General features: G+C 45.5%; 2 protein-coding genes across 2 annotated transcripts in view; one reads left to right on the top strand and one right to left on the bottom strand.

Annotated features, from left to right (window-relative positions):
- Nucleotides 1–12,952, top strand: part of LOC137433739 (dnaJ homolog subfamily A member 2) — a 45,741-nt gene extending 32,789 nt beyond the window's left edge. Inside the window, exons 8-9 of the mRNA XM_068126013.2 lie at nucleotides 11,323–11,450; nucleotides 11,529–12,952. Of these exons, the coding sequence (XP_067982114.2) occupies nucleotides 11,323–11,450; nucleotides 11,529–11,717 (317 nt within the window). The 3' untranslated portion in view covers nucleotides 11,718–12,952. The remainder of the gene's footprint in view (nucleotides 1–11,322; nucleotides 11,451–11,528) is intronic.
- Nucleotides 12,953–13,362: 410 nt separating this feature from the next.
- On the bottom strand, nucleotides 13,363–20,829 carry TMEM70 (transmembrane protein 70). The gene is made up of 3 exons (XM_068126014.2): nucleotides 20,482–20,829; nucleotides 17,416–17,536; nucleotides 13,363–14,205 (listed from the first exon to the last, which is right to left on the bottom strand). Exons 1-3 carry the CDS (start codon nucleotides 20,629–20,631, stop codon nucleotides 13,754–13,756), a joined length of 723 nt encoding a protein of 240 aa, XP_067982115.1. The 5' UTR covers nucleotides 20,632–20,829; the 3' UTR covers nucleotides 13,363–13,753.
- Nucleotides 20,830–24,089: the final 3,260 nt, after the last annotated feature.

Below are 24,089 nucleotides of genomic sequence, written 5' to 3' on the forward strand. Positions count from 1 at the left end.
GGAACCGAGAGACATGGAGACATCGAGAGATCTGTGGGAGGGAGAGGGCTTTGGGGGGGAGGCATGGGAAAGGGGGTGGGAGAGGCATAAAACATATGGACACTGCCAGGACTACCAGGAAAGAAGTTGGAATTACAAACAAGGTGGATCTGGGGTGAATTAGTGGGGGTAGAAAAGATCAAGGTTTTGGATGGGGGAAGATAAGAGATGGTGGTGAACAGCTGTTTTAAAGACCTGGAGGGAGGAGTGGGATTGAAGGGAGTGTGGGAGTTTGTTCCAGAGGCGGGAGAAAAGAGGAATGAAGGAGTGAAGGTGAGCAGAGAGCCGAGATTTCGGCAGTTTAACCATCAGAGGCTTGCTGGCAGATCTTGTGCGACCTGTAGGAATATTTGGGGGACAGAGCACAGAGAGAGCTGGGGGAGCAAGGCCGGAGAGGAGTCGGTAGAAGACGGAAAGACCACCAACCTGCCTGCGGTGAGTGAGTGAGAGGCCCTTGGAGTTAGCTTCATCACGGGAGATTCCAATGATTCTGAATGCTTTGCTTTCAACAGCGTGAAGACGAGCTAGGTGTGAGGCAGGAGCACCAGCCCAGAGGGGAGAGCAGTATTCCATTGAGCTGCGGATGAAAGCCTTGTACGTGGTGAGGAGCTCAGGTGTGCCAAGGAAGGACTTCGCACGACGGAGGATGCCCAGTCGGCGACTGGCTTTGCAGGCCAGCATGGAAATGTGGTTTTCCCAAGAAAGATCATGGCAGATAGTGAGACCCAAAAGCTGCAGCGACAGAACTTCTTGGAGAGGACGGCTCATTGATGGAAGAGGCTGACCAAGGGAGGCTGACATGAACGGTGCAGAGCAACAGATGGGCTAGAGTTGATCAACTGACAGTCCAGTTCACCATTGGTGCTGAACCACCTTTTAGATCCATAAAATAATGCACAACTCGTCGTACCTTGACACGCATGGGGTATGGTAGCCGAAGACCATACAGAGTTCCACTTCTTTCAGCAAAAAACACGAATCTGCGGTTACAGTGGGATAAGGAACGATAACACTGGATACTGGAGGAATGGAAAAAACATTGCCTGATCTGATGAATCCCAGTTCCTGCTGTTTCACGGTGATGGGAGGACGAGGGTATGGAGAAAACCACACGAGTACATGCATCCATCATGCCGTGTGTCAACATTGCAAGCTGGTGGTGGTGGTGGTGGTGAGATGGTGTTTGTTGTGTTTTCATGGCACACATAAACCCCCTGATAAAAGTGGAGCAATGTTGAATGCCACAGGATATCTGAACATCATTGCAATCAGGAGCATCCCTTCATGGCAGCAGTGTCTCCATCTGCGAATGGATTTCTTCAACAGGATAATGCCCCATGCCACAAGGTTAGGATTGTCCAGGAATGGTTCCACAAACATGACAGTGAATTCAGCTTACTGCAGAGGCCTGTCCAGTCACCAGATCTCAATCCAATTGAACATCTGTAGGATGAGATGGAACGAGCTATTCGGAGTAGAGGCCACTACCAACCAGCTTGCCACTGTGGGAAGCATTGGAGTCAACATGGGCCAACATCCCTGTGGAACGCTTTCGACACCTTGTAGAGTCCATGCCTCGCCAAATTGAGGCTGTTCTGAGGGCAAAAGGGGGTGCAACTCAATATGAGGAAGGTGTTCATAATGTTTTGTACACTGAGTGTATGTGTACATGTATATTCTCTCCACAAAATATAGACTCATGGAAGAGCAATGCAACAAAAGGGAAAAAGGGCAGCTCACTGACAGTGGGAATGGAGGGGCAACAAGTGGGGAAGTTGGCAAACAGGAAAGAGGTGGGGGAGGAAAACTCAGCAACTGACAAGGACACACAAAATTAATTACATCAACAAACGAGAACGACACTCCGTACTCAGAGCACATACCAACACCAGGCTGAACAGTGTACGATTTGTATCCTGATGATGGGCTGGATCTGGATTCGGACCTCAACCAAAAATCGAATCGGCTCGTTCTTGTCACCTACCGAACGTATCCCACAAGTTTTGTCATAATCCGTCCATAACATGTTGAGATGTCGTGCTATATGTCGTTTTTGGCCCCATCTCTCAATGGTGAAGAATCACTTTAAAAATTAGTGGATCTGGATCTTCACCAAAATCAAATTGGTTCATCATTGTCACACACCCAACCTGGTCAGAAAGTTTCATCCAAACAATTAACTTTTTGAGATCACACACACACACACACACAACGTCCGTCCAACGTGGATGGCAGAGGTAATGAGCAAAAACTGTTAAGAAAAAAAATAAAAAATTGTATGTACATATATGTATGCCGGAACAGGTATCCTCAGCTTTAAAATGCTGCATCTGACATCACGGCTGCTCGTGAAGGAACCTGGAACCGCAATTGATCTCTGAACACGAAAGTCTTGACTTTCCTTCACATTTCAGCTTTCATAGCCCTTTCAATCTTTTGGCTGGGAATTGAATCAATGGACCAGCCGACAAGGCCCGACCATAATAAAATAAACAATAAAATGCCACAATAATCCACAATAATATTTAAATCCACAATAAAAATGTTTTTCATTACGAGAAACACTCTGTCCCTATGAGAGCGGCCCTACTATTGCCAAGTATTATTGTTAATATTACGAGCTGACAAAACCCGTCACTTTGCTGACAAGACCCGTCACTTTTCTGACACCCGTCACCTTGCTGACAAGACCCGTCACCTTGCTGACGAGACCCGTCACCTTGCTGACGAGACCCGTCACCTTGCTGACGAGACCCGTCACCTTGCTGACGAGACCCGTCACCTTGCTGACGAGACCCGTCACCTTGCTGACGAGACCCGTCACCTTGCTGACGAGACCCGTCACCTTGCTGACGAGACCCGTCACCTTGCTGACGAGACCCGTCACCTTGCTGACGAGACCCGTCACCTTGCTGACGAGACCCGTCACCTTGCTGACGAGACCCGTCACCTTGCTGACGAGACCCGTCACCTTGCTGACGAGACCCGTCACCTTGCTGACGAGACCCGTCACTTTGCTGACGAGACCCGTCACTTTGCTGACGAGACCCGTCACTTTGCTGACGAGACCCGTCACTTTGCTGACGAGACCCGTCACTTTGCTGACGAGACCCGTCACTTTGCTGACGAGACCCGTCACTTTGCTGACGAGACCCGTCACTTTGCTGACGAGACCCGTCACTTTGCTGACGAGACCCGTCACTTTGCTGACGAGACCCGTCACTTTGCTGACGAGACCCGTCACTTTGCTGACGAGACCCGTCACTTTGCTGACGAGACCCGTCACTTTGCTGAAGAGACCAGTCACTTTGCTGACATGAATACCAATCTTTGCTGCGATGGTTCATCTGAGGCAAGAACAAAAAAGTACTCCTCGGAGATCCTGCCCTCCGTGCAGGTATAACCAGCATCGCAAGTTGTCGTTTGCAGTTTCACCACGTGTGCCCATGTACCTACATACAAACCTTCCTTCAGGGTTTTTAAAATATATATTTATATTTTGCATCAAACCTTCCTGGGAGTTTCCTGAATCAGCAGTTATTGGTTAATTGAAATCAGTGAATCGGGTCTCAAGTTGTAGCATGATAAACAGACAGACATGCGGCTCCTCTTTCAGTACAATATAGATTATGATGTAGTCTAGTAGGAAGACTAGGTCCCCCTGCACCCCCCGGAGATATACTTCTAATCAGTGTTTCTAGATTGGAAAAAATGTGTAGAAAATGACTAGCTATGGCCCCAAGCTGAAAAAATGTCCCACATACCATTTTTATGCAAATTACTGCTGCCATTATCAAAAAAACGATTTTTGACATATCTCAGCCAATATTGCAGATAATTGAAAAATGAAGGTGTCTAGACCCATGTTTTGAAGGGCATAGATCATGATAGAACTATTCATAACATGATTACATGTGTCTATGGTATACTAGTATGCATATTAATGCTGTAATTACAAAATAATCAGTTTTACAAATGATAAGGATACGTTAATACTGCAGATAACTTAACATGGTACATAAGGGGTCTAAACCCAGGTATTTTCAAGGTTAAATGTCAACAAGATGCTCCTGAGTCTTGCATAGGGGCGGGACATTGGCAGTAACATTGGTACCACTCAACTTTTCTTCCCACCATTGACTTTGTATTGCGAGAGATTTTCACTTGCTTATTTAAAGGTTTCTCACCCAGCCCACGTAAAATCTACCAACTCCTGCTGTTAACTCCCAAACATATTTTTTTATGTTATCCAATCACAGTGCAGAAATGACAGACTAGAGATCCAAATTAGTGCTGCTATAGCTGCCATTTTACATTTCCATCCATGTAACATGCGCGCTCGCGCGCTCGTATCAATTGGTAATGTCGCGCGCTCGTATCAATTGGTAACGTTGATGTTATTGAATACCTCAGTTGAAAGTTCAGTCTTCCATTCCATCTGTGTGTTGTTCTTGGTATTCATCCTCCAATCTAGCCAGGTAAGATGCTAACTATAATGTTACTCACACTCTTGACTTCAGTTTCTGCATGAAATCATAAACAGGCAGAATAACAGCTGAGCCAGCTAGCACCATGTTAGCTAACGTTAAAGCTAGCCTCATCTATGTACAGTATGTTCCTAATGTCGGTGTAACTTAAACTTTTGTTAATGCCAAACATGAGACATATCTGTTGACTTCTGTATATGAATTGAACCAGAAAGAGGCACGACAGCTGAGCTAGCTACAGTAACTTAGCACAATGTTTCATTGGCCTAGATAGCTAACGTTAGTGTGGAAGAATTTAGATGTTTTAGCTATTAGCACTTTTGATGCCACTAAACATGGTTTAGTCAGCTAAAAAGTACCCTAGTGTAGAACATGACTCAGAACCTCTGTTACCTCACTGAAAACTCAGAGCCTCCTTTCACAGGCACTTTTAACATCATTCGTGATTTCTTATTTGTCATTTAACAGTGATGGTAGACATCGACAGCAAGCATGCCCAAAAGAAAACGGAGTGTAGAACCTGCAGCCCAAAGCTCTCCTCCTACATGCATCCTTCATGTACCATCCATGTCTGATCATGGGGATTTCACGCCCCTCCGTAAAATTAAAGGATCTGCTTCAGAAAAACTGCAACTGCTTCAAAAGATCCGGGATAGACGTCTCAACCAACCGCATGACTCCCCATGTCGTATGCAATCAGTATGTGATCAGATCTCGGCAACTCTTCCTGATGACCTAGAAAGAGTAGGATATCACAGCAAGTGTTATAAGCACTTTGTCCGCCACTTTCATCGTCTGGGAGATGATACAGAACCAGGGCCATCAACCTCATCATGGCATCACTCTCCTCGTAAACCAGGAGGTTCTGCTGAACCCATCTTCCCGCCAGAGTGTATATTTTGTGAGAAAGTTGAGACCAAAGATGCTCATCGCAATACTGAGAGGCCTACAACCTTCCCATCCTTTAAAAACAAAGAAAATGCATGGGAGCAAATCGAAACACGGGCTGAGAAAATGGGTCTCTATCGACTCCATCGAAAGGTGAAAAACAAAGACCTCTTTGCATGTGAGGCCAAACACCATCCGTCATGTTTTAAAGCTTTCCGCACAGCATTCTACAACTATGAGCGTGCGATTCACAGAGCCGAAGCACCAAAGGAGCAGGCTTGCATGTCAGCCGCCCATGAAAAGGCATTCAACTCAGTACTGGAACACATTCAAACCCAGGTCATCCAGCAGAATAAAGTTCTACAGCTTTCTTCCTTGCGCTTGCTCTATGTCGAGGAACTGAAACTGAATGGATATGAGAACTCAAATTATCGGTCAGAGAAACTACTGAAACGCCTACAGAATGACCCAATCAAGGAGCATATCCACTTCACGAAGGTTGATCATGACAAATGTGATGTCATTTCTTTCTGGCTTGTGCACAGCTCAAACATAACAGTTTCCAATGCTCTCGCACGAGCATTCACACTCGGAAGCACAAACAAGAACCAAAATGTTGCCCTCCAACTTCGCCAGGGTATTCTACAGGCTTTCAGAGAGTGTAAAGACCAACCATGGCCACCAACAGCTGAAGACATGGAGCTCAATCCTGAAGACATCCTACCTCCAGACCTTGTCCGCTTTCTCAGCGTGCTAATGACTGGCAAGGAGGGCATCGAGACAGAAAAGGTGAAGCGTCTGGTCTTCTCCATTGGACAAGATCTGTGCCGTGCAGTGTCAGATGGAAAATGGAAGTTACCAAAGCACATTCTCCTCTGTGTGACTGTAAGGCACCTGTTCCGAAGCAAACAGCTCACCACAATACTACACAGGCTTGGACACTCTGAGAGCTACGATTTCGCCTTGGAGTTGGAAACTGCTCTCGCCAAGGTCCTGGATGAAGTCTCAACTTATCGTACACCACAAATTGTGACAGGAGAGGGCAACCTTGTATTCCACTGTGAGTGGGACAACTTGAATAAAACCACTACCAGTGTGCACGGCAGCAACATTGTAAACAGTGCTGGAGGAATCATGGTGCAGGAGGTCAAGCCCGGGTTCGAGAGCAGCAAGGACCGAATGCTACCTACCATCAATAGGTCACAACAGCGTAGCCTGAAGGTCGACACACCAAAAACTCTCCCACCCTTGCACTTTACTCGCGTTGGCCCGAAGTTCCCTGAAGGCTCATCATTCACACCGCCAGCAGAGAATGACACAGTCTATGCCACTACGATGCAAGAGTACTACATCTGGCTCTTCATCAGATACATCGGAAGCTGTGGCCTGCAGCCTGTGCCTGGGCTAGGGGGTTTCACCTCTGCAACTGGTTCTCCCCCACCCAGCAAATCAACAGTCGACTACTGCACGCCTATCCACCAACCGATCACAGACAACGCAGTTGTTCGTGAGCTACTGAAGCGTTCCGAGGCAGCAACTGCTGAGGTGGGTCAGAGATGGGTCCTGAATACATTTGATCTGGGTGTCTGCATGAAAGCCCTTCCCATCATCTGGCGCTGGCCAAATGAATTTGCTAGTCATGTAGTAACGATTGGACCCTTCCACACATCCATGAACTACATCGGGATGCTCACTGGACACAAGATGCGTGGTTCTGGATATGCAGAGATTCTCTTTGAGGCACAACTAGTAACAAGTGGATCTCTCAAAGGTGTTCTCAGTGGAAAGGCCTACGCAAAGTCCCTCTTTTGCCTCAAAACAGTGTGTGAGGCAATGGAGAGGCTGTTGATGGAGAGATTCACTGAGGAGGAGAACATCATGATCTCTGACCCTGCTGTGCTTCTCAGAATGACCCAGTCTTGCAACCGAGAGCACCTCGATGAAGCCCTCAAAGACCCCTCAACTCTACTCCTCATCAAAAATTTGCATAAAATTTGCATAATTTTGCATAAAATTTGCAGCAGTAATTTGCATAAAAATGGTATGTGGGACATTTTTTCAGCTTGGGGCCATAGCTAGTCATTTTCTACACATTTTTTCCAATCTAGAAACACTGATTAGAAGTATATCTCCGGGGGGTGCAGGGGGACCTAGTCTTCCTACTAGACTAATGTTATTACATTTGTTATTGGAAATGGCTTTGGAAAATTTCCATGATAATGTGGAACAACGCTCAAGCGGCTATCTATACAGCTTGGCATGGCGTTTTCCAAGGCAGAAAAAGGCAACAAAACATGGGAATTCTGGATTTTTTTTTGCAGTCGAGTCGAGCAACATACAAGTAAAACGAGTGTAAAACTAAGTGAAAACCTCACTCGTGATATAATTGAGGTCTCTGAAACATTAATAATATCCTCTCCCACCAGCACCGGGAGTGGCGTGACACGGTACACATTTGCATGGAGAATTTGCGTCGGCGCGAAACGGTACACATTTGCATGGAGAATTTGCGTCGGCGCGAAACGGTACACATTTGCATGGAGAATTTGCGTCGGCGTGAAACGGTACACATTTGCATGGAGAATTTGCGTCGGCGCGAAACGTACACATTTACATGGAGAATTTGCGTCGGTGTGAAACGGTACACATTTGCATGGAGAATTCGCGTCGACCTCCCCTTCGGAACCCCTGTGGGGTGGGGAGGTGCACAGACTAAGTAGCTACACCATTCTTTATCTTATGAACCCATACTCCCCTTGACAAGTTTAGTTGAGATTGGACAAGTACTGATAATACTGATAATATGGACCAACTTCTATCTACCCATCCCAACTCTCTCTTCCTCATATGTGGTGATTTCAATTGTGATTTCAATTGATTTCAAAGATTGATTTCAAAAGATTGATTTCAAAATCCAAAAAGATTGATTTCAAAATTTCAAGATTTCAAAAAAAAGATTTCAAAAAAAAGATTTCAAAAAGATTGATTTCAAAGACCCATACTGATAATATGGACCAACTTCTATCTACCCATCCCAACTCTCTCTTCCTCATATGTGGTGATTTCAATTGTCACCATGCCAGTTGGCTGGGTGTGGGTACCTCTCTCACCAGCCATGGCTCTTCAGCAAAGGACTTCTGCGACTCACTGGGACTGACACAATCTGTCAATTTCCCGACCCGGATCTCAGTCAACGGAGCATCTTCTCTTCTGGATTTGGTTATGACAAACTTCCCTGAAAATGTCTGCTGCTCTTCTTCTGCTCCAATCGGCTCATCTGATCATGTGCTTGTCAAAGTGGACATCTCTCTGACCATTCTCAGAGAGCCTCCTCAGCGTCGACGAGTCTGGCATTTCACTCAGGCCAACTGGCACGGTTTTCAAGCAGCCATCAATCATCTGGACTGGTCTCCCATCTCTACCGCCTCTGACATCAACTCATCCTGGGAATTCTTTCCAAGTAAATTGCTCTCTCTCATGCACAGATTTATCCCATCTCGTCTTCAGTTGTCATACCCTTCCTCCCGTCCATGGTACACGGAATCTTGTGGTGAGGCAGTTGCCCTGAAACAACTTGCTTTCGTCTCCTGGAAAGCAAATCCAACGGAAGGAAATCTCATTTCCTTTCACAAAGCCCGAAACAAGTGTGTGTCCACCCTCAGGAGAGCCAGGAAACAATATCTCACCGTTCTCAAGACCGAACTCTCTTATCTGTCTCCCTCTTCCAAATCATGGTGGCGTCTGGTCAAATCTGTTTCTGGTGTTTGTTCCCCCTCCATCCCCTCCCTCACCTCAAACGGCTTAACGGCTGACTCCGCACGTGAAAAAGCTGAATGCCTCAACTGTGTTTGCCTCTAAATCTTGTGTCCCAAACCCATCCCTCTCTGTACCCACCGTACCCAGTCGTACCCAGCTGCTCCTGGACTCTGTGTCCTTTCCTCCTGACAAGGTGGAAAAGTTTCTGTCAACCCTCGACTCTGATTCTGCAACTGGTCCTGACGGCATCAGCCCACGGGTCCTAAAATCATGTGCTTCCGCTCTTTCACTCCCTCTTTCTGTTCTCTTCACCCTCTCCTTTGCTCAAGGTCATCTGCCATCTGCTTGGAAATCAGCCAACATCACCGCTTTGCACAAAAAAGGTGCAAAAACAGATCCCAGCAACTACAGACCAATCAGCCTTCTCCCAATTATCAGCAAAGTCATGGAATCGATCATTGCTTCAGATATGAAATCTTTCCTCTTCTCCAATGGCTTGATCTCTGATCATCAATTTGGTTTCAGACCTGGTCACTCTACTCTGGACATGCTGCTTTTGCTTTCTCAACAATGGATGGAGGTCCTCAACGCCAAACAGGAAATTAAAGCCGTCTCCCTTGACATTTCACGTGCCTTCGATACGGTCTGGCACCCTGCTCTGCTCACCAAACTCTCCTCCTTTGGTATCCATGGAAATCTCCACGCATGGCTGGCGGACTTCCTCTCTGGTCATAGTCAACGTGTGGCCCTGAATGGGTTTCTCTCATCTCCTCTTCCTGTTCAGGCTGGAGTTCCCCAAGGTAGTGTTCTGGGCCCTGTGCTTTTTCTGGTCTTCATCAATGATCTCTCTGACTCTCTTGAAAATCCTCTCTATCTCTTTGCTGACGACTCTACTCTCTGTCGCTCCATTCCTCATCCCTCAGATCGGCAGTCTGCAGCCTCCTCACTCTCTGCAGACCTGGACAAAATCACAGACTGGGCAAACAAATGGAACATGTCTTTCAATCCTGATAAATCTCACACTCTTACGATGTCTCTCCGAAAAGACCGACTGGAAAACCCTCCCATCCACTTTCTGAATAATCCTCTCCAAGAAGTTCTGTCACTCAAGCTTTTGGGTCTCACTATTTGCCATGATCTTTCCTGGGAAAACCACATTTCAAATCTGGCCTCCAAAGCCAGTCGCCGACTGGGCATCCTCCGTCGTGTGAAGTCCTTCCTTGGCACACCTGAGCTCCTCACCACATACAAAGCTTTCATCCGCAGCTCTATGGAATACTGCTCTCCCCTCTGGTCTGGTGCTCCTGCCTCACACCTAGCCCGTCTTCACGCTGTTGAAACCAAAGCGTTCAGAATCATTGGAATCTCCCGCAATGAAGCTAACTCCAAGGGCCTTTCACTCACTCACCGCAGGCAGGTTGGTGGTCTTTCCGTCTTCTACCGACTCCTCTCTGGCCTTGCCCCCCCCAGCCCTCTCTGGGCTCTGTCCCCCAAATATTCCTACAGGTCGCACAAGATCTGCCTGCAACCCTCTTATGGTTAAACTGCCAAAATCAAGACTTTCTGCTCACCTTCACTCCTTCATTCCTCTTTTCTCCCGCCTCTGGAACAAACTCCCTCACTCTCTTCAATCCCACTCAACCCTCCAGGTCTTTAAAACAGCTGTTCACCACCATCTCTTATCCTCACCCATCCAAAACCTTGATCTTTTCTACCCTCGCTAATTTCGGTCCCCTTGTGTTTTATACTTCTCCCACCCCCCCCCCCCCCCTTCCCACGCCTCCTGCCCCCAAGCCCTCTCCCTCCCACACTTCTCCCTGCTCTCAAATGTTGTGGTTGTGTGCTTCCCCTTCTCTCCCCATCTTGTCTTCCGCTCCCTCTTTTTGTATATTTTGTTTGTCTGGTTGATTTGTTTGTGAAATAAATGTTAGCTCTTTCACGAGCCTCGATTCAGTATACAAAAAAACAAAAACAAAAAAAATGATGATCGAATGCATTGGCAAACAGATCGACACCAAATTTCATATTTTCATCCGGGTATAGTCTGGTAGATATGAAACTGAAATGTGAAATGTCATTTAAATGAAGAGCATTTTGTTATTTGAAGATTTTGTTTAACTATGTTCTCATGATGTTGCTTGCTCATTCCTAGGATGTATTAGAGGCGTGCCAGGCGAGGGCATGCCGCAATACAGAAATCCTTTTGAGAAAGGGAACCTGTATGTAAAGTTTGAAGTTGAATTTCCCAATAACCACTGGATCGATTCAAGCAAGCTTCCGGTGAGTTTTAACTGATGTGTTTCTTGCTTAACCCGCTTGCTTTCTCAGACAGGCCTAACTGAGATTTTGCAATGGCAGGAGTTGGAAAAGCTGCTGCCAGTACGGCCGGATCTTCCTTCTCCATCCAGAGATGCAGAAGAGGTTGCTTTGCACGACATGGAGCCGAGCGGCAATGCAGGGAGTCGCCGGGAAGCTTACGATCGAAGTTCGGATGACGAAGATGAAGGATTACGTGCAGGTCCTGGTATGCAGTGCAGTCACCAGTGAGAGGTCTACGCATTATTGTATGTTTTTTCTTGGTTGGGGGGGGGGGGGGGGGGGGGTGAGGATTGAGGAGGGGGAGGAGGTTGAAAAACATTGGAACGATTCTTGTTCTTCTTGATGTTCATCTGTTTGAGTCGACAATAGATTTTTGCGATTTATTGTTGGGCAAGTGTTGTTCGCTCGTCACCCAGGGACGTTATCACGGTGCTCGAAACTGTCACATGGTTAAGCCAGCAAAGATGCTATTCAAACTGCTCTGGTATCTTTTCCAAACAGTTTCACAGCTTTATCGAGCTGTTTGCTTGGTTTGAAGTAGATGGAGCAGTTTAGGAAAGTTAATGAAAAACTTTCGTGATATTGAATCCAACCCTTACAATTAACTGTTCAGATGAGGAAGTCGGGGTTTTTTTTTTGTTATTATTTATTTGTTCTCACCTTCTCACCTCCCAGGTCAATAGCAAACATCACATGTTTGCACGTCAGTGTCATGGCCTTGTTTGCTCTTTAATTTTCTCACAAATACTGTAGAACAGGAGTGTGCAGTGATGACGATATGATGTGAGGTGAAAAATACGTTTTGTGCACAAATTTAACGCGACCATCTTTTTTTTCCCTCGAATCCCATTGGCGAAGCGAAAGGCATTGCAACACGACCTCGTGTCTGTTCACTTCCTGCCATGGAAGGTGGTGTCTGTTCGAAGTTACAATTATTTAAAAGAGGGTAACTATGGTCTGTATTGTCACCGTATTATTTGGTTTTTATCTGTGCGCTGATTAATTAATTAATGATTCATTGCACCGATTCAACTTTGAATGAACTTTCGTCTTTGAATCGAGGAACACCTTTTGATTTGTCTCACATGCTTTAGGAAGCACCTGTGCAGTCGGGACACCTCCCTCTCCCATCCCATCGATTGCCTTGAGGTCCGCGGACTCGTAGCTCGGTCTTTGTGTGGTGGCATGGGGTTAGTGTTGCCAGTTTCAAGTTTTTTGGCAAAATATTTTGACAACTCTCCACCACTGGGATTGTGCTGTGATAACTTAGATATGCACCGAGAAACACTTAACGCCTGCATGATGAGTGTTGCTGTCCGAGACAAAATACGCTAATTGCCAATTTTATAACGATGAGCAGTACGGGCTCATTGGTGCCTCTCCTCTGGGAAGATGTCATTAAACAAAACCGACAACAAATGGCATGTACTTCATTTGAAATAAACGTCACCAGCTGGAAACGGCCCATACGTCACTTACTTCCTGTTGTCCATCGCATGGGCAGGGCTTATTCCATCCCATGTTTTGTGAGTTACCTTTCTATTACCATGTGTTATTAAGGTGACATGGAAAATACCGTTAGAGACCAGCAAAAAGCACTAAGTTTTCCACATAATTGCTTTGAGGTATTATGAGTAATTTCAGAAGGGTAGCCATCAAAAACTAAAAAAGAAAACTCACAGGTGTACACATGGCTAGCCTTTAGCATGAGAAAGCTTCTATTTCTGTAACATCAATGCCATATGTTATTACAAAAGGTCCAAAATTTGCCTGAGATAATTGAAATATTGGAGAAAGTATGAATAAAACTGTCCAAATCATTAAGACTACAAGAGATATTGTCACCGTATTTACAGCCATCACACATAAAGCATTATAGTCTTTTTTTAATTTTTAATTTAAAGAATAAATGTGCAGGTGACATCTATCTCTATCGGTACAATTCCATGCATTTTTGACTGTTTGGTGTTGATTTTTTTTTCCCCAATCACTGTTATAACAAGACCTTCTGAAGACTTATGTTGAATTATTTCATTATCCCCATATTGAGGTCTCATTGTACTATTTGCAGGTGGCTACCCCACTGAAATTGATCATTATTACATGAGGAACATTCAGGAAAATTATATATATATATATTGCATCAAGAGCTTCATTTTTATTAACAACGGAAACTCGTGTTGTCTACAAAGGCATCCAAAGATGTGGGAAAGCTAGTGACATAAGATTACAGGAAGTAGCCATTACAAGCACACATGTGTACATCAATCTTTTTTGACCAGAGACCCATCTTCATCATGTTTAAATGACATAGGTCGGTCGTAACCCATGAGATGAGCGTAGTCTAGGGGTCCAACAAATGCATAAGGGTCCACAAGAAAAGAGCGCCGTCCAGCACGAAAAGTGGTGAACATACGAGCAACACCTGGCACCTGCACGTCGGCCTGGTGAAAATGCGAACGTTTCTCCGTGAGTATGGCACTGTACGTCACCGCCTTGTAGGTGTCCGTTTTCCTGTGGTGGTACAAGCGCACCACGTATCCACGAGATAGCAGGTGTAGCACGAAGGGTGTGACAAAAGTGAAGAATACAACGACCGTGGCGAGGGCAGCTTGCAGGGCTACACCCACGTTGGAACCGAACCCGGTGTTGGATAGATACACGGGCATAACGCACATGGTAAAAGCGCTGCAGGAATAGGAGAAGAACTTGACACCTAAAAGAAGAAGTAGTGCACGAGGTCATTGCTAAGCACGACTTTGTGGGATGAACAACAGAACTTAATGCTCTACATCTTTATCATGAAAATGGGAAAAGAGGGCATCATGTGCTCATTAGCACGTGGCCCAAAATTCATATAGCCCGGGCCTCCACCAATTTCACCCAAAGGTGGCCCGACCACCTTCACAATTCACAGAGAAATTTACAAAGGAATATCTCCTGGAGGCCATTTTGTCCATCAAGCTTGTACTACATCTACACCATATAAATTCAATGTAACAGTTTGTTAACTTCAGTTCACTTGGGGAGGAATGGAATGGGGATGAGAATAGTGGGGCAAACAGACATCGACATGGTCAAGAGAACTCCGTCAGTCTTACCTATCCAATACAAGCCTTTGTCTTTCTTGGTGCTTGCAAGTGCTAAATGATAAGTTGCCTTATTGGTCAATGGCTGGTTGTGCCTTTGGAAAGTTTATGACCATCTCGGACATGTTGAAAAGTGTGGCACCAAAACAACATTAATACCTCCAAGATCTCGCAAATGTACTTGATATTTAAGGACAGCCATTGAAATGGTTTCAGAATGTCGTGAATCTGGTAATTGATTTGCTACTCTGCATCTGGTGATCGATTTGCTACTCTGCGTCTGGTGATCGATTTGCTACTCTGCGTCTGGTGATCGATTTGCTACTCTGCGTCTGGTGATCGATTTGCTACTCTGCGTCTGGTGATCGATTTGCTGCTCTGCGTCTGGTGATCGATTTGCTACTCTGCGTCTGGTGATCGATTTGCTGCTCTGCGTCTGGTGATCGATTTGCTGCTCTGCGTCTGGTGATCGATTTGCTGCTCTGCGTCTGGTGATCGATTTGCTGCTCTGCGTCTGGTGATCGATTTGCTGCTCTGCGTCTGGTGATCGATTTGCTGCTCTGCGTCTGGTGATCGATTTGCTGCTCTGCGTCTGGTGATCGATTTGCTGCTCTGCGTCTGGTGATCGATTTGCTGCTCTGCGTCTGGTGATCGATTTGCTGCTCTGCGTCTGGTGATCGATTTGCTACTCCGCGTCTGGCGATCGATTTGCTACTCTGCGTCTGGTGATCGATTTGCTACTTGCGTCTGGCGATTGATTTGCTACTCTGCGTCTGGTGATCGATTTGCTACTTGCGTCTGGCGATTGATTTGCTACTCTGCGTCTGGCAATCAATTTGCTACTCTGCGTCTGGCAATCGATTTGCTACTCTGCGTCTGGCAATCGATTTGCTACTCTGCGTCTGGTGATTGATTTGCTACTCTGCGTCTGGTAGCAAATCAATTATTTTGCAAATAATGCAAGTATTACATTTTTTTTTCTCCAAGTGTCTCAACCATCTGTCACCATGGAAACAAAGAGATTGCATTGAGACCGGTTTATTATGTGTTTTGAGTCGACAATGAACCAACCATGCACCGCTTCAATCCAGTAACTTTGCAGTCACGACAAAGGGATTGCAGGGTTATGATTATATTTACTATATTATTATAAATGTTATGATTATTATCATTATTATTACGAAGATGATGTTACTGTATTAATAAACCAAGGCCAATTCCGTACTCCCTTGATAATTAGTACACCACTTCTTCGTCATCCATGAACTATACACTGCTTCGATCCAGTAACTTTGCAGTCACGACAAAGGGATTGCAGTGTTACAATTATATTTACTGTATTATTATTAACGTTATTATTATGAAAATGATACTACTGTTTACTGTATTAAGAAACCTTGGCTAATTGGTCTGAAGCGGCCTAAAGCTGAGGCACGAGGCCTAAGGCCTATACGTACTGCGTCGTTCGCAATCCTCACCGACACCTATACTTTTGATATTTGATGTTCATTTTAACAATCGGTTTGTTTGTGTTTCACACAATGAAAAACGAAAAGGTAGAGCATGGCGATTGTGCTATATGACAGGTTTGACGATGTGTTCGGCCTGAACGGCATATAAATCAAAATGGCGGCGTGGAGACAGCCGTCATATGCCGTAATGACATCACAGATGTAATCGCATCACATCATCGCTGTCATGTGACCAGATCTTCAGCTCTGATTGGTGTATGTTTGTGAGGGACATACATACTGTTACGTTTGTGGGGGTAAACGAAGAAATACCTTGGTCAAGATAGAATCATGTAGATTAGCATGCCGCGATGCCATCTCAATGTATCCAAGTAGTGTCGAATGTCCGGGTAAGTGTTTTGTGTCCACGCGGAGGAGTGGAGTTGTGCTATCTAGGTAGGGTCTTCCCCTGGTAGGGTCTTCCCTTGTAAGATTAAATCCCCTGTGTGTGAATGCCTCTGGTAATTTTTTTAAATGTTCTTATAAAACTCAGCCGGTCAGGCAATGGACGCATTCGCCGCCAGGGCTAACCAACACCCATCACATTTGTCGATCGTGCCAGTCAAGCCCCACCTCACGGCGTCACCTGAACATTCCCGAATGACGACTGGACTCCGCCGCCCCCCCCCCCCCCCCCGACGACTCATAGCAGGGAGGCCACACCCCGGCCTCGTTGAGTAGCGCTCGGTGATGGACAGAGTGTGACATTGTGGAACATTCGAGAGCTGGAGGAAGAGAATGCGTGCTCGCCATCTTGGTCTCTTTTGTCCCGGGTTTGTTTGTGGGCGGTCGCAGTCTTTTCTGGGCCTGGTCTTGATTGCGGCGGTCGCTTGGTTTTTTGCATAGGACGGGCGCTCGTCTGTGTGTGCCTGGGAGACCATCGGAGCTGTATTAGCAAAGAAAGGTCCTACCTGCTTGCCTCATGCCGGCGGCTGATTCTAATTCTAGAGGGTTCTCTCTAAATTGCAATTCTAGAGGGTTCTAAAGTTGGCAGCATCTGGAAGTCCTGTAACGTGCATGGATTTCACACATACCACCAGACTGCACCACTACCTTTGGACACAGGTGCGATTTTTAGCTGCAGTTGATCTCTGCGAACATCCTCAAAATGGATTTCTGCCAGGTGGATTCCACATTTGAGAACTAATATGAATAGTAATCCATATTTTTCAGGTCGGCATCCATGGTGTCATGTTGGGAAGCACCACAGGTGGAAGGCTTCTATAGCTTTAGATACCACACAGACTATTGCAGGTTTCTGGTCCATGTCATAACCAATCCCATTCCAAAATGTGTGTCACAAGTGTATATATTGCATTTGCTTACCTCGCACCGTCTTGGAAAGGTTTCCTGTGTAAACAAGTTGTTCGCAATCCTCTCTCTCCTCTGCGCGTCCAAATGCATTCCGCTCGCAACGGTAGAACCAAGGCTTCGTTCCTGTGGTACACTAAATTGCCAAGCACCCAAATAACTAGTCGTCCCTTGTACAAATTAATACGAGGGTTGGTGTGAGAGTAATGCCTCCATTTTATTTCTCACCAAATATTCCATTTCCATGGAATATGCACAAATGTGGCAAATACACGGTCTCCAACAACTGCGATGCACTTTAATGAGCGTGTTGATCCGACCCTTGTTTTCCGGTGTTACTACAGTTCTCGGCCAACCACTTCAAAGCTCGTCAATATCGGTTTCCCCGCTCTTGAAATGCCAACGGTGCTCACATCATTGGCAGAGTCGCCGTACACATTCTTTAAACACCCATGAATACCCACTGGAAGATCTTCCGCAGTGAGAAATTCAATAGCTGGCATTGGTACTACAAGCGATCTTGTCCGCCATTATCCCTCGATTTACAGCCATCACATAAGAAGTGACTTTTGTGTTTAAAGTGAGTAGATGTACACGTGACATCTATATTGGTTTACTTCCATGCATGTTTGACTGTTGGTTGACGTTTTTCCAATAACTTATAAAACACCTCCGGAGGACGTATGTCATATGTGTGGCTAATATCCTATGTTGAATTTCAGTATTTGCTTTGTGGGCACATCTAGTGGGGCAGCCATTTTGAAAGCTTGGTGTGACGTCACGTGACTGACCACAGTGCTGCTCGACTTTGAGCGAGAGATCCAAACCTTTCATTGTGACCTCATGGAGCTTTCCTCCGACGCTTCGGCTATGAACTGTAAAAAAAATAAAGGCATCACTTTCTTACCGAGCCTCGTATTACTATTTTCCTTAACCATTTGACTTGCAAACAATGAAATTGCCCTGACGAGACATCGGCTCGAGCCTTTTCTACCATTCACAAATTAAAATGTATAATTATCTGGTATTCATAGTTACCTGGGTATTTTACCAGTGAACTGATTTTATTGATTAATGCAGACATGTCCAAATAAACTTACGACGGTCAAGAAAACAGTTCGAGGTCGATGAACGCATTGGAATCGACTCGGTAGATCACACGTCTGCCACGCTGAATAGTTAACATTTTAATCCCACCGATAGGCCGGATCTGGGTTCCGAACTGAACTAAAATTAAACTGCCTTGTTCTCGTCACCAAACTAAGTCATCCACAACTTTTTGAAATATGCTACATATCATTTTTAGCCTGGTGTTGGGCTAGCGGCTAGGGTGCCGGCTTAGGATCCTGGGTTCGAATCCCGGTCGATCGCCGATTTAACGCCGGGGGGGTCGACTCAGCCTGTCATCCTTCTGAGGTCGGCAAATTGAGTACCAGTTCACTGGTAATTCCCTGTTTGTCATAAAAAGGCGGCAAAAAGGGTTGGCGACAGGAAGGGCATCCGGCCGTAAAACATTGCTTCAAAAAGGGGACCAGAAAAACAACAACAACCACGGTCCCCGAAAAAGGCCAACCCCCGCTCGCGGGGAAAAATGGCCTCTAAAGGTGGTTTAATATCATTTTTAGCCCCATCACTCATTGGTGAAGAATCGCTTAAACATTTTAATATCCTCATGTCCGGATCCAGATCGAATCGATTCTTCTTTCCATCTGTCAAAAATGAAAAAGAACCTTTCTGACCCACTGCATCTAATTAATCAAATGGATTCGTCTTTGTCCCACACACAACCTGTCCAAGTTACGTCCAAATGCGCCCACAACTTTGAGATTTCGTGGTACATGTCGGTTTAGCCCCATGTCAATGGTGAAGAATCACTAAAAAAAATTCTCTGATCCGGATCTGAATCTTCACCAAAATCAAATGGATTCGTCCTCGTCACGTAGCAACTTCTCCACAACTTGAGCTATCCTGGTCACAGACGGACAAGCGTGAAAACAAGCTCAGCCCTCCGCAGGTGGCGGAGGTAACCAGGACTTAGTGTGACAATGCTGGCCAAGAATATACGACCAAATCAAACCTTATCCTTAACCACAGTACAAGAGATACGGTGGACATTCGTAAGTATTTCAAACAAGTGAGTATTTAAACCTCTCAGAAAGCAGGTGTTTTATTCAGGACTGAAGAAACCAATCTGTGAGTGAAAGCTTTGACGGTGTAATACGCAACAGCAGCTTCAGGCAGTTAAAGCCACATTGAAAATAGAGTTTATAGAACTCTGCAATCTGGAGAAAAAGGGCTGGGAAGGGCCTATTGAAGCCTGAATTTCCGAGCACGATGTCCATTTCGTACGAGGCGCCATTTTGTCTGAATCTCGTTTTCACAAAGACAAAGCGAGCGGCAAATTTGATTGGTCGAGATGGCATTTTATCCAAATACTGCAAAACTGGGTTTCTGGAAACACCAATAAGCTAAGGTGGTTTGTGATCTGCAGTGTTCAAATGTATGATTCAATTGAAATGAAAAGATTCCAGAAGTTTCGGGCCGTTGATGCACCATCTTTTATTTAATAACCATTCCCGAGTTATACGCCGTGAGCTTCCTGGGCAGTTTCATTGGCTAAGGAGTACAATCCTGGACGGATACTCGAATGTATTATTACCCGAGGAAGCAGGTACTTATTTTGTGGACCTCCGAAGGACGACAGGTCCAGTCAACCCACCTGGTGTTATTTTAACGGCACGCCAGGTGCTCAAACTCAAGACCGTAAAATGTTAAATCAGCCACATCAACCGTATTAAACGTATAATGTCCAGAGTGTTTTTATTAAATTGAGTTATTTGATTAGTGACAGCTCAATACAGACGGACTCCTGGAAAATTACGTTTGTAACTTGAGGTGTATCGCAGGGATTTCATGTAGCGACGTTGGTTCCCAAATCCCACTCATCACAAAGCAAAATAACCAAGAGCTTGGAGCGCGCGATGTACCATGTACGACATTATGATTCCTTGTACCTCGAAGAAGAACTAAACACTAAATGAGAACAAGGAGGGCTTTAAATGGTCTCCACGTGTAACATACCGGTTTGAACTGAGACCGATTGAATGACCTCGAGGTCGGAGCGCGTTCCTGACGAGTCCCGAAACAGGTGAGTCGGTGTAAAGTCCGTGTGAGTCCTGCGCCATAACCAGGACAGGTCGACAGCAGCTTCAGGCGCCAACACAGGTTCATGGCGGAGGAGGCTCGATCGGACAGTCTCGAACGATTCAACGAATGATAACACGCTCAACGTTCTGTTGAAAAACGAATCATTCCCATTTTAGTTTTATTCCTCCAAGAAGATCTCAGTGTTATCAGCATCGAGCGCCGCACAAAACGCGCCAACACTATTATACTGTACTAGTCTGATTCCTTCCTTGTATCATTCCCTCATATATATATATATTTTTTCATAATTTTTTTTTTCTCATTGCTTATTCAGATTTGTGACTTTAAAACGATTGCTATATCTATAAACAAATTAAAAGGCAACAGAAGCAAAATAAAATCTACATACGCTCTTCGCTCTTCGCATATCATTCCCTCATATATATATATATTTTTCATAATTTGTTTTCTCATTGCTTATTCAGATTTGTGACTTTAAAACGATCGCTATATCTATAAACAAATTAAGAGGCAACAGAAGCAAAATAAAATCTACATTTTATGTGGTGATTGTTGAAGCAGTGTATAGGTATGTAGTCAAATAATATATTTGAAATTACGTAATATTATTATATTATGTAATCATATATTCTTTGCACGATATTATTATTGCATAGTTATATTGTGGGTAATAAAACCACACGAACATACATATTCAAACGAGTGATCTCCATCCGATCCAACGTTAATTGATCGGGGTGATCCGGAAGTCACCGGAAACGCTTCATCCGCCATATTGCTTCTCTCACAATACAGAAATCCCATTTGCGTCAATACAACTACTTGCTTGAAGGTGCATATTCCCATGAAACTTCCACCTTCCTACTAGATTTTTCCCCTTTCCCACTTGATTTTAGTCCATTCCCGGGTTAAAAAGCATTGTTATTGTATTTATGAAATGTCATGGTGTTGTAAAACCGCAACGGTCGTGAGTAAAGAAGAGGAAGAATGAGTTGTTTGGTAAGTGTCATTCACCTTATTTACTAATAGTCCCATTCTTTCGTTTTGGAGAGCAAACATGGCGGACAAATGGTTTTAAAAATGAGCTTCCCCTCCTTTCCGGTTAATACAGAGATCAGTGTCGATTTTAATCTTTAACAATATACATCCGGATCCGGAAGGGCGGAGCCTGGAGGAAGTGCGCCATGGCCGGAAATGGAGACGTATGCTCTGATGAATTATTACTGCACATCGGATTTTTATGTGAAAAAATAAAAAATATTTTTTCACATAAAACGGCTTTTTTGCACGCAAAAAAATTATTTTGCTATTTTCGGAGAAAAAAAGAATTTCGCCCTTTTTCGGGAAAAATAAAATAAAATGCCCTTTTTGGTCGAAAATGTCTGGCAACGCTAAAAAAAATTAGGGAATTTTTCGAAATTTAAAACTGCGATCGAAATTTGTAACTGCGATCGAAATTTTTAACTGCGATCGATCTCAAAAACAAAACGTTGCGTCCACTTGCGTGCGTTGCGTCCCCAGCGTGTACAGCAGTGAGGCGGTGTACTACAGTGAGAGAGTGTACACAAAGTGTGAACAAGTCTCCTATCAAGATGAGTGCTGCTCTTCGTGACAAGTGGCTGAAGGAATTCAACGCTGGCGGCGATGGGGCCACCTTCAAGTACGTGTCGAGTGACACGGCTTTCTGTCGAGCTTGTGAAAAGACTTTCCGGGCGAAGCAGAAGTCTGAGCTGGCCCAACATGTCCGAGGAGACCGCCACAAGAGCAACTTGGCCTTGAAGAAGAAGAGGACGGTCACGCAAGCCACCATGGAGGACTTTGGTGGTGGAAAGAGGCACAAGTGCGACGTCATGGCTCAGGAGCTGTGCCAGGCCATGCTGGCCGCTGGCATCCCATGGTCGAAATTGGAAAACACTGCCCTCCGGTCGTTCCTGGAAAAGCACATCACTCTCCAGATCCCCGATGAAAGCTGGATTCGAAAGCACTACCTCGACAAGTGCTACGACGAGGCCTTGGCGGGGATCCGTGCCGACCTCGGACAGCAGCCCATCTGGCTGTCCGTCGACGAGACGACCGATTCGGCAGGTCGATATGTGGCCAACATCATCGCGGGACGCTTGTCCAAGGAGGGGTACTTTCGTCCCCACCTCGTCCAGTGCATGTTTCTGGAGAAGACCAACTCCGGGGAGATCGTGCGTGCAGTCAATGACACGCTGCGCTATCTTTGGCCTGATTTCAAGCCGGAGTGCCTCAAGGTCCTCGTCAGCGACGCCGCGGCCTATATGATCAAGGCCGGCCATGCCCTGAAGGAACTCTTCCCGGACTTGCTGCATGTGACTTGCGTTGCCCACGTGCTCCACCGTGTCTGCGAGACAGTCCGAGAAATGTTCAAGGACGTCAACGACCTGATTGCCACGACGAAGAAGGTGTTCGTCAAAGCCCCGTCGCGTGTTGTCTTTTGGAAGGAGCAGCAGCCCAATCTTTCTCTCCCCCCGGAGCCCATTCTGACTCGGTGGGGGACGTGGATCGACGCCGCGGTGTTTTACGCCGAGCACTTCGAGGCCGTCAAGGACATTGTGGACCAGCTGAACGATGACGACGCGATGGCAATCCGGAGCGCCAAGGACCTGTTCGGAAAGGCGGACATCAAGCTCAGTTTGGTCTTCTTAAATGCCCACGTGTCGTTCATCCCGAAGATCCTTAAGCAGGTGGAGGAGGCCGGCATGGAGCTGGCCAAGGCCTTCCAGCTCCTTGATCAGGCCAAGGAGGAGCTCGAAAAGATCCGAGGCTGCCGTAAGGAGAGCCTGCTCACCAAGTTCAAGGCGGTGCTGCAGCGCAATCCCGACATTGGTGTGCTGAGGACAGTGGCTTTGATCCTGGATGGAGATCAGCACGGATCTGAGGTTGGTGTGCCGGCTGGAGTCAAGCTTGCCGACATCCCCCTCTTGAGGTACTGCCCCATCGTCGGCGTCGACGTGGAAAGGTCCTTCTCCGTCTACAGAAACGTCCTCACCGACCACCGACACCGCCTCACCAAGGAGAACATTACCAAGATAATGATTTCAAACACCTACTTGAACCGTTCCTAAAAGGGTCTTGTCAATTTCTTCTTGTCCTCTACTTATCAAACAATGCGGTTGCAATAAAGGTACCTGAACGTCATTTTTTACCTGTTTACTAGACCAGAGTGTTTAATGTTGTGCAGGAAAAAGCTTACCATTTTTTGTTCTTTTTTTGACTGATTTCTGAAAAACTTGGTAATAATAAAAAATGAATAAAACGGGGGAAAAAAATATTTCGGGATTTTTTCACATAAAAAAAAAAAATTTCCGCTTTTCAAAACATAAAAGGCCTATTTTCTTAACATAAAAATCCGTAGTTATTACTCATACTGAATGACTTTAGCTTTATTTACAATAAATCTTGTTGATGGATTTTAATGAGTGATACTGAATTCGGGGACATTACAGGATCAGATTATGAAAAAATGTCAAACTCAATGGGACAACGAACTGTGTGAA

The sequence above is a fragment of the Myxine glutinosa genome, chromosome 10, assembly GCF_964187855.1.
Source record: "Myxine glutinosa chromosome 10, kmMyxGlut1.1, whole genome shotgun sequence".
NCBI lineage: Eukaryota > Metazoa > Chordata > Myxini > Myxiniformes > Myxinidae > Myxine > Myxine glutinosa.